Raw genomic sequence first — 10,906 nt, 5'->3', positions numbered from 1 at the left:
TTTGCAAGCCAGCCAGCTCTTCAGTCTTCACCAAGCACACAGCACAGTACTGCCCCTGCTAGCTGGTGCTCGTCGCCACTCACACTCAGTAGACCACGCCTGCAGGCAGCTAGTGTCTTCGTGGTCAATGGCAACTGCTAGCAGCGATGCCGCTCCGGCCATCAGGCGGTGCATCAGCGAGACGCCGTCAGGGAACCCGCTGCCCCGGAGGGGCCAGGTCAAGGAGAGGATCGTCAAGGACATCGCGGGTGCGCTGGCCACGGCGGCGGTCCTCGCCTGCGACAGGGCGGCCGTCGCCGGCAAGAAAGGCGCCGGGGCCAAGAAGAAATAATCGTCGGAGAGACGACTAGAGAGAGGAAAAACTACTATGTGCAATGCAAACTAACTGTATGTATGAGTATGACCGTTTTGTGTCGAGTAGTTAACGGGCCGGGAGGTGAAGTTGCCCTTTGTGTGCTTGGCTGCTTAGTTAAGAGATGTTTGGTTTTGGTCAGGGAAGTGCACTTGTTACGATGGTAATAATGTGCCGTAGGTGTTTTCTGATGAGTGTGAGTGTCCCCAAGCTTATGGGTTATGGACTTATGGTTGAGTAACTTGTAATCATGGTGTGTAACTGTGTGATTACAAACAAGGAGGAAGGGTTGGCGAGTATTATGTTCTGATTAACATATGTAACCAAGCATGATAACGAGGATGTTGTTGCGTGGTGTACAACCTCTCCCCCCTGTACTCTCTCTGCCTCAAGTGCTGTGTTGCAAGCATAACAATCGAGCTGAGACTAATGGTGACCTGACGAGAACAGCAGAGGTTTTTGCTGTAAATCATTAAGTCACCACACTTTCATTTCTAAGGTGCATTAATAACTTTTTTAGACAAAAAATAATTCAACTTCATGATTTGGGCTGTTCTTTGTCTGTGTGTGGTGGGTGGGGGGAGGGTTATATTCATTGCATGTATTGGAATCCATCTAATCGCAGCCGGTGAGCGCCTCCGGCCTTCCCTCCACCCATTGTCCTTGTGGCACCGCCACCATAGTCCGCTTCCGCTACCCACATCCACTCCGATGTCAAACTCTCTTGCTCCAGATCCGACGCATTGGTTATTCCCCAACCACCACCGGCTGGCGGGGCTCGCCGCACTGCCCTCACAACCCGGCTCCACCACCGATCTTCCCTACCCTACCTCCTAAGACCGTCAGTGGCCACCTGCACCCTAGCAACCCTCTTCCCGAAGTCCAGCCACCACGGCTTGGGGAGAAAGATAAAAATGGGTCTTTTGCGGTGTCGCGAGCACCACCCATACGCGTGATGAATAAAATTAGCCCATCATTTGGTTTTGCTTAATTGCATTGCTATGACCTTGGTATAGCTGGTGCCAAGGCGAGAGGGGGGCACGCTCACACGCTCGGGTGAAGCTCGTCGTGTGCAATTGAGCAACCAGGCGTGCCACCCGTGTTTGTGGAGGAATCTCCCCTGCAGTATTGCAGTCTGCATGGGGCTCACTCGCTTCCGTTTGTGGAGGGCCAGTGCGCAAGAGCAACTACGGCTAGGGGTGAGCGTATAGATGGCCAAACGGACGGCACGGCACGGGCCCGCTAAAGCATGGCCCGTTTAGGCACGGTTAAGGACACAGGCCATGCCGTACTCGTCCATAGGCTGAGCTGCCAGCCCAAACACGACCAAATGTGCCTTGAGCGTGCCATGCCGACCCGTTTGGCTCGATAGCCCAATCATGCCGCGGCCCGTCCGCCGGCAGCCGCCGGCCGCGCCTCGCCGCCGTATAGGTAGTACTGGGAGGAGCCCATCACGATCGCCGGCAAGTGCAAACTCGACCCTGGTCCACAAATTACAAGACTTCAACTTCCGTGAAGTCCAAACACTGCAGCCACGGCTCACGTTTTCAATTGTTCAAACCACACCTGAAGCTTCACTACTCGGACGGTAGCATTTTAATTTGGACTCGTGATGGGAAGAACAGACTCCACACCACACGACTCAAGCGACACAGATTACGCAGGCACAATGATGTCTAGCCACGCCGTCCTCCGCGCACCTAGGATCTGCCTCGCCGCCATCCTCCGCGCGCCGGGATTCATCTCGCCACCGTCCTCTGCCCGCTCCGGCTCCACCTCCCCGCCGCCCTCAGCCTCCGGCTACTGCCGCCGCTCGCCATGAGTCGTGCCACTCACTACTACACAAATGGCTTGTTGTCCCGGTTGCCAACCCCTTTTTGTCCCGGTTTTGGAACCGGGACAAGGCTTCCGGGACAAAAGCCTCGAGCCTTTTGTCCCGGGTGGCAGAACCGGGACAAAAGGTGCTTGACGTTAAAAAAATTTTTGCACACCACGGGATTCGATCCCAAGACCTCTTACCTAGCACATGGTTTCCTTACCAACTCACCTAAGTAGTACACGTGACTCTGTATAGAATAACTTCCTTTTGAACTATCACGTGGAGGGGCCTTTTGTCCGGGTTGGTAACACCAACCGGGATAAAAAGGGCCTTTTATCCCGGTTGGTACCACCAACCGGGATAAAAGGGTCACCCTTTTGTCCGGGTTGGTGTTACCAACCGGGATAAAAGGGGTTGGACCTTTTGTCCCGGGTGGAGCCACCAACCGGGACAAAAGGGGGGCCTTTTGTCCGGGTTGGTGGCTCCACCCGGGACAAAAGGTCCATGTCCCCCCGCTGGCCCGGCTAGCCTTTGGACCCGGGACAAAAGCCACCTTTTGTCCCGGGCCCAAAGGTAACCGGGATAAATGACCTGGAACAAAGGCCTATTCTGTAGTAGTGACTGCACCTCCATCGCGCAGCCACCGCACTACCGCCATGAGCCGTTGCGCCGCCGCCGTGAGCTATAGGGATAGGGGAGGGCTGAAGAGGGAAGGTGTGGTGGCGGCTGCGCCAAGAAGGGTGAGGGGAAGGGGAAAGATTGGGATAAATTAGGGTTTAGATGGATTTGTGGGCCTCCAGGGATATATGGGCCGGTGTGCCGTCCATTGGGCTGATCGGGTCGGGATTAGCGGGTCGTGCCTGGACACATCCACAAGGCCGAGTATACAGCCCAAGCACGGCCCACCTATCGGGCCCATGCCGGCCCGAGTCCTAAATATATCGTGCCTGGACCGTGCTTGGGCTAGGCTGAATAGTGACGGGCTTCGTGCCCCCATGGGTGAGGGTGCCTGTGCTGATGGTACGTCGTGCCATGCATGATATCCGTGGCCGCTTTTGCACGAATGGCATATTCTCTCCAATCGGCAGGTCGGTTGGGTTACGATTACGATGCCGTCCAAGCGCTACTAATTATCGTGGATGTCTCGCAGATCCCATCGGACTCGAGATTAGGTCGGTCATGCAAAACCCAGCACCTTGTAGAATTTAACATGACACACAGTTTGATTGGAGCCGGAATCGAGATGAGTAAATCCGCTATAGCCTATAGGGTACTGGGTTCAATAGGAGTGGTAGTACTCCCTCCATCCTTTAAACAGCGTTCGTTTAGAAAATTTCAGACACATTACTAATAGTGAGAAATAATCTTATTACCCCTAACTAATTATTTATAGTATTTGTGATTGAAAACCACATTGTTTATTTATTCCTAAATCCTTAATAAATTACAAATATATTCGAAACAGAAAAATAGTATCGACATAAATATTTGATTAGCTCCATACCTCTCTACGTATAATACTCCCTCCATCCATAGAGGATAGTCTTATTTGGGATGTGCAGAATAATCATGGCAAAATACGTTGCTTATTAATCCTACTTATCCCATCATTATTTACATAGCGAAAAGAAACAATCTTTAATGTTTAAACATCATCAAAACAAACGGTCATTGATGCCCCTCTTGCATGCAGCCAGTTTCGAAACATTGCGACGTTTCCTAAGGCACGAATTTACTCCTACCTACCTACACAGTTAATGGACGTTAGGCCCGAGAGATAACGGACGGGTGAGCTCAAATAAAATTATCAATCTTGAATTTTTCAGATTTTAAAATAAGACTATCATCTATGAATGGGTGAGCTCAAATAAGATTATCAATCTTGAATTTTTCAGATTTTAAAATAAGACTATCATCTATGAATGGAGTGGGTTGTTTCTTGGTACTTAATCTAAATGAACACTCCTTGTTGGTAAAATTTAAATACTAAATGAGCCTTGTTTGTGGGACGGAGTAGATGCTACTATGCTAGGCGCCTATGCTTGACTCAGAGGTCCTCGCATCGAAGTTACTACTACGAGCTTTCGGCCGTGCAGTGCTTATCCAGAATGGTTCGGAAAATCGACAGGAGCAGAATGCAGGCGTTGACGAAAGGCTGAGATCGTATATTCCGATCATCGTCGATGCGAATCAGCTTGATCTTATCAGCAAAATTTTGTGTCATTCAAGGTTCGGATCGTAATGAGACAGCCGATTTGTTAAATGCAATAGGAGTTTACAAAAAAAAATATGGATAAAATGGATGGGGGAAATACATACAAGTCCACAGCAAGAAACAGCATGTGTTCCATAAAAGGGGAAATTAATCAGAATTGGTTGCTGATAAAAGACGCTGAGCTGCAGATTACTCACGTCACCGACTAAATAAAATCAACAAACTATCATCAATTCATCATTGTGACTCACCGCTGTGTAACGATCGGATCAAAATTTTACTCACGAGTCCAAAGTCAACAAAAATAATTGAGTCCTGTTATTCACAAGTAGCAGCATATCTCCCAAAAGGGTTACATGATAAAAGGGCACACGACAAACATCAATTGTCATGTAATCAAACACTGGGCGTCATCTGTGGATCATTGCTCCCTCGAGATAGCGTGAACATCGACACATAGTCTCCTAGAAATCAACTCCACTTGCATCTATGCTCCACCTTTCCGTTTCCAATAGCAACTAGATTGGTTTGAGGAGCCCAAAAATAGAGAGCACTTCTCAACAATCTTTCATTATACCACTTGCTCAAGATGATGTTCCATCGCCAGGCTCTCGGATTTGGATGGAAGTTCTCGACAGGCTTGCTTCAAGTTCATTTAATTCATCAATGTCCAAGTCATCATCAACATCGATGTCTTCGTCGTCTGGCTCCTCAACCTCCTTGCCATTAGAAGTTGATGAACTTGGACCTGCATCCTGACTTTTCTTGCTCTGTCACATGGGAGGCAAAATACATATAAGAATAGATCTACAGAGAAAATAGACATTGTACAAGTTTGCAAACCAGCCTTCATATAGATATATTATCAAAGCATCTGTCATATTCCATGCAGCCATTCAGTAGGTATGAAAGCAATTCACCTTTAACTAGGAATTAGGTAGCAAGGATAAGATAAATAAATTAGATAGCAAAAGTTCCTTTTCTAGAATACACATTTCAATTCATTAAACTGACATAATTGTGATCAAGATCCATGACTTGATCATCTTTCCTATTTAATGGCTAATTCCAGGGCTATGTATTTCTTCTCGGCATAAAGGAGGATAAGAGATATAGCTTGTGAAAATCATCACAGTTCTATCTGAGAATAATATCAAGTGTGAGAAAAATAAATCTCTGTGCAGTCCATACAATCTGTGCAGAATAAGATGCTGGATTACTTCTTTGATTCTTGAATGCATCCAAAGATTATCTACCTAACTTCTAAATGAGTATACAGAAATTAAATTTCCTGAGTCTAGACACTACTTACATAGAGCCATTTTAGATGTTTTGATCTTCTATCACACCGAGAGAGAGAGAAAAAAAAAGAAACTTCCAAGGCTCAGCTAAGACCAAGGCACTAAGTCTAGATCTGAACCAGCAACATCCACTTTATGTTTTGGACATTTTGGAGGTCAAGATTATACATGGATATAGGATGGATATGGTACATCATGTGAGGACCAAGAAAGGTTTGTTTCTTGAGTAGTTGAGCCTACTCATTCTTGTGTTCCTCCGTTTTTTTTGTTTGCATGATAATTTCAGCGGAAACCAACATGACATATATCACTTTGCTTCCATTTGGGTGCACGGTGGGATAATTTGGATTTTGTGGGCATGGGCTGGGGCCAGGACCAGGTGCCTAGGTCTTCTTCACAGCCAAATTCTTATCTTACTAACTTATCAGCGCTTAACTGGGTCACAGGACCAGGTGCCTATCAGCACTTTGACCATGCCTACTAAACATGGAACAAATATATCATCAAAGGAAGGTAAGTTTACCGATTCTTCGTTGGCCTCAGACTCTTCCTCTCTCTCATAAACTTCATATGCTTCCGCATCATCAACGAACACACTTGCATCAGCCATGAACAACTCACGACCACTGGAAACCAGTACAACCACATTAGTACATTGAGAAGGGCAGAAAATATTTAACTAAAGAAAAGGAGGTTACCTCATGCGATCACTCTTAGCCCTCTCCGCCTTCAAGGCAGCTTGGCCAGCTTCTCTTTCTTCTGCCTTCTTCCTCTTCCATTCCATGAACAATTCCGTGGTCATAGGAGTGGTAGACTTTGTCTTTTTGCGCTGTGAAACCAATACAACAAGACTATGTAATCACAGTGTTAAAGGAATCGAATTACACAAAAGAAATGGGGAAAACAGGAACTTCACAGCTCCAGAGAAACGATGCCTATTACAGTTCATTTACCTGATCTTCAATCTCATCTTCAATAGCTATCTTTTCACTCTCTTCCTCCAGTAAGGCCTTCATTTGGGATTTTAGTACATATCCAGGCGGAAGGGCATGCCTGTAGTGGCAATCTTTACCACCATTTGGGCAAACCCAAAACCAGCCGTACTGTTTCTTCTCCACGGCATCAAGAAAGTACTTGCAGACCTGCACAGAACAAACAAATTACCAAAAATGCTTTCCTATTCAACAACAGTTTGCAGACAGAGTACACAAGGCACTAGTGTAAATGAATTACCAACTGATGACAAAAAGAAACAGTTGTAATACCACATTTCTAGAGAAACAAACATCATATAAAGAAACAAAATGCTGATTATGAAAGTTATAGCCCCGTCACAATAAAAACTGGAACACTAGTTCTGATGTGCCTTTACATCAGAAAATATCATCATAGCTTGGTAAATCTTTTCAAAATTGCACTCATGAAAAATATATTCAGTGCATATACATTTGCATTCAGTTAGTCAGCATACCACAGTTCACAGATATGAAGCTTTTCTACCAAATGGCAATTCACTAGTATAACTGCATAAACTCTTAGTAGATTTTACAGGTAACATGTTAAGTCACTTAATTATGATTTCAACTCATGAATGTTTCAGACGCAATAATCAAGATGGATAACAACAATTCTAGCAAGTCTAAAACTTGATAAATGTAGATATTAGCATAACATGCAAAGGAACATAGAAGGGGACGCATCATTTTGACAGGAAAGAATCACAGACTGACTGCAGAATAGGCTCAGAGTAGTGCGTACAATATCAGTAGGTTTGTTCTGCTGATACTCTGTTTTCTTCGATTCAACAACCTTCTCGAGAGTTTCCTGATCCCAGTCCTCCATGGTTTCTGGCCATAAAAAATAGCATATGAATTTATACAAAACCATTTTAATAGAAGCAGGTGATAGTCTAATCATGTTTGGTCCAATACCTGCATCACGCTTGTCAGTGTAGATATCAATCTTTTCACCCTTCCTCTGGACATTTAGGTCATGTGAGAACTTGCACTTAAAACCCTTCTGGCACTGGCCAGCCTTGAAGAACTCGCACAATATTGACTTGGGATCAACACCTGCAGAACATATTTTGAGGCATCAGCATTTGTCGAACTGTCACCAGCAGCCACAACGCGTAAAACACTAAAACTCCCAGTTGCAACCATCCTAATAACTTGTGTAAGGATCACCGGGGTGTACGACCCTAGAGGGGGAGGGGGTGAATAGGGTCGCTAATCGATTTCTATCCTAGGACTCAATCTATTTGCATGAGATAAACCTAACACGTCCTACACATGCTAGTTATGACTAAGGTTTATCTATGCTACTCTCTACTTACCCCTAAAAGACTTGCAACCTATAGCCAATCCTAATCAAACTAACTAGGAAAGTAAAGGCACGCAAGATAGAGTAAATGCGGAAACGTAATACGGTAAGTAAAGAGGTAAGGGAGAGAATATGAAAACTCCCGTGAAGACACCAAGACACACGATTTAACGTGGTTCGGTTAGAACACCAAGTCCCTCCCTACGTCCACGGTCACTTGTCCAACTAGAACAAGTGTGATGCCAAGTCTCTTCACTTGATCACAGTCTTGCGTTCGCCACCAAGGCTTCCGGCAAGCAAAGGCTAAGTGGCGCCAAGTCACCAAGACAAGGCCACCGCCACCGTCTCTCTCAAAGCGTCACCAACGGCACCGTCTTCACTATTGGAGCTTCTCACCAAGAGGGGTCTCCTTCCCCGCACAAAGTGTCGTTGCCGCTCCACACCAAGTCGGAGGGTCACACGACGAGTACACGATTGCTTGCCGCAGCAAGACTTTGCTCAAGGGAGCTATCGCAAGAACTAATCCCTATACAAGTGCACAAAGCACTCTCTCAAAACTTCTCACAAGCTAGATATGACACTAAGCTTTGCTAGGATGGTTGAAGATGTTAGTTTGCTTGGACAACACTTCCTTCAACTTTTCTGGCGTCCAACCATATGTAGCAACTGGCCTTGGGGGGTATATATAGCCCACACACCCCAAAAGAGCCGTTGGAAAAGTGGCTGACAAAAAGCGCTATCACCGGTTAAACCGATGATCCACTTTGTGTCATCACCGGTTTAACCGGTGAGCACCTTTTTCCAACTAGCCGTTATACTTCAACGGCTACCTTAATCAACCGACGCAATCAACCGGTGAATGCATCTTCATCGCCGGTTTAACCGGTGCATGTAACTGTCCCAGAGTTCCCGAAAACCAACTCTCTGGACAACTACACCGACGTAATTGACCGGTGTATCATCGGTTCAACCGATGTATGCATTTCCCTTGGTCTTCTTCTGCCGTTGCACCAACGTATTCAATATCTTCATCGTCGGTTCAACCGACGCAAAACCCTAGCCTCAGTTTCTGGATTCACTGCACCGGTGAGTACAATTTGCTCATCATCGGTTTAACCGGTGATAGCAAAATATCTCTGTCTTGTTTGTTTTGACTTGATTTCTTCACGGTCTCTTCAATTCTTTGTCCTTTGGACCGAAGAGGCGGCCCTTCAGGCCTAGCTACGCCTATCTTCTCTTTGTCATCACTTGAACCTAAAAGTCTGAGAATGGTCATCTTAACAATCATATTAGTCCAAGTGTTGTGTGTGTCATCAATCGCCAAAACATTATATTGAAATATGGCATGAGATGTCATTTTCGCTACAACTTGCTATGTTTATGCCCACCCTACAGGGCGTGAAAGAGCTCTAAGGTGTTGGGATTTCACAATGCACAACTTACACTAAACAAATTAAGCAAACCTTGTCAAACAATCACGCTAACATTGCGCAGACTACTTTTTGATACTAAAAGTGACATCAAAAGGAACTGTTTCATTCATTTCATCCACATGTATAACGAAACGAACTGTACAGCATCTATAGGATGGGGCAACTCAAGACGCCTAAGTGCAAGGAGAAGATGCCTTACCAACTGGGACTTTGGGCTGGCTGACGGCGACCTTGAACAGATCATTGAGCTCCTTCTCGCGCGCCTTCTCCTCCTCCTTCTTTTTCTGCACACAAACATCCACATCCACATCAAAGAAAAGAAGAAACATCAAGAGAGCTAGGCAATCGGAGGAAGAAGCGACGGAAGCGCCCGCGAGGGCTCTCGATCTGAGCGTTATCTGGTACCTTGGCGGCAGTCTTGGTCGGGTCGGGCTTGGGCTGGACGGCCTGGTGCAGGGACTGGACGTACTTCTGGACGTTCTTGCTCTTGTTCTTGTTCTTGAGCCCGAAGGTCTTGTCCTCCACGACCTTCTGCTTCTTCGCCAGCTCCGCCTTCGACGGGGCGGCCTTCTTCGGCGGCATCCTGCCCCGCGGCTCCGATTCCCGCTGTCACGAAGGTCGGGTTGGGTACGGGAGCGGGCGGCGGGAGGAGGAAGCGGCGGCGAGGGAAGGAGAGGAGGGTTTCGTGGGTTTGGGGCTGCTTGTGAGGAAGGGGAAGGCGGAGGGAGGCGGAGGCGAGGAGGAAGTTTCTAGAGATGGTGGAGGTCACGTGGCGATGTGAGGAAACGGGATTGGATGGTGGTTGTGGATAATGGGCCGCCCGGTGAGGGCTTCTTGACGGGCACGCTGGGCCCTTGGGCCTTCGGCCTTCCTAGGTCAGAACGAAGTTGTGTGTTTTTTTTTTTTTTTTTGATAAGAGCGAAGTTGGTGTTTGGATTTTGGAAGTCTAAAGGGTTTGGGATAGCAAAAAAAAAAATGCGATAAAAAAACTCGGGATAAACCATCCTCATGCATTATCTTAAGGGGTAATTGCATCCTTGCCCTTGTTTTAAACTTCAATTATGATTTTACCCTCATTTTTTTCACTTTACATTTTTACCCTTACTGTTTGGAAATGAAGACTCATTCTACCCCTACTCCGTGAAACGGTGTCAAAGAAAACAATTCTGCCCTTGTGAATATATCCTTACTTTTTTAGAACTTTATGAATATACTCTTATTTGCCATTATATTTCAGAAGTATTTCAATAAGAATATGGACAAAAAGTGACACACAAAACCCTTGTTTGCCATTATATTTCAGGAGCATTTCAATAAGAATATGGATATGAATTTGCTAGAATTTGAACAACATTATGATACACAAAATTAAGTTGAAACAACATGCATCTCTTCCTCGTCCCCGCTCTTTCCTTTTTTTTTTGTGAATCGCTCTTTCCAATTTGGACAGCTCGAGGCCTCGAG

General features: G+C 46.1%; 1 protein-coding gene across 1 annotated transcript; it reads right to left on the bottom strand.

The window, feature by feature from the left end:
- Positions 1–4,601: 4,601 nt before the first annotated feature.
- On the bottom strand, positions 4,602–10,207 carry LOC120673154 (zinc finger CCCH domain-containing protein 11-like). The gene is made up of 8 exons (XM_039953871.1): positions 9,848–10,207; positions 9,642–9,726; positions 7,619–7,759; positions 7,446–7,534; positions 6,641–6,829; positions 6,386–6,516; positions 6,211–6,313; positions 4,602–5,156 (listed from the first exon to the last, which is right to left on the bottom strand). Exons 1-8 carry the CDS (start codon positions 10,022–10,024, stop codon positions 4,971–4,973), a joined length of 1,101 nt encoding a protein of 366 aa, XP_039809805.1. The 5' UTR covers positions 10,025–10,207; the 3' UTR covers positions 4,602–4,970.
- Positions 10,208–10,906: the final 699 nt, after the last annotated feature.

This window comes from Panicum virgatum, chromosome 5N, assembly GCF_016808335.1.
Source record: "Panicum virgatum strain AP13 chromosome 5N, P.virgatum_v5, whole genome shotgun sequence".
In the NCBI taxonomy this organism is placed as follows: domain Eukaryota; kingdom Viridiplantae; phylum Streptophyta; class Magnoliopsida; order Poales; family Poaceae; genus Panicum; species Panicum virgatum.
Note: the sequence above shows the minus strand (reverse complement) of the source record. Positions and strands in the feature narration are given on the sequence as shown.

Excerpts from the sequence above, each read along its gene's own strand:
- LOC120673154 (XM_039953871.1), bottom strand. The coding sequence starts at position 10,024 with ATGCCGCCGAAGAAGGCCGCCCCGTCGAAGGCGGAGCTGGCGAAGAAG. Across the intron at positions 7,535-7,618 it reads CACTGACAAGCGTGATGCAG|AAACCATGGAGGACTGGGAT; the intron begins GTATTGGACCAA and ends TTTTATGGCCAG. Across the intron at positions 5,157-6,210 it reads CTGAGGCCAACGAAGAATCG|AGCAAGAAAAGTCAGGATGC; the intron begins GTAAACTTACCT and ends CCCATGTGACAG.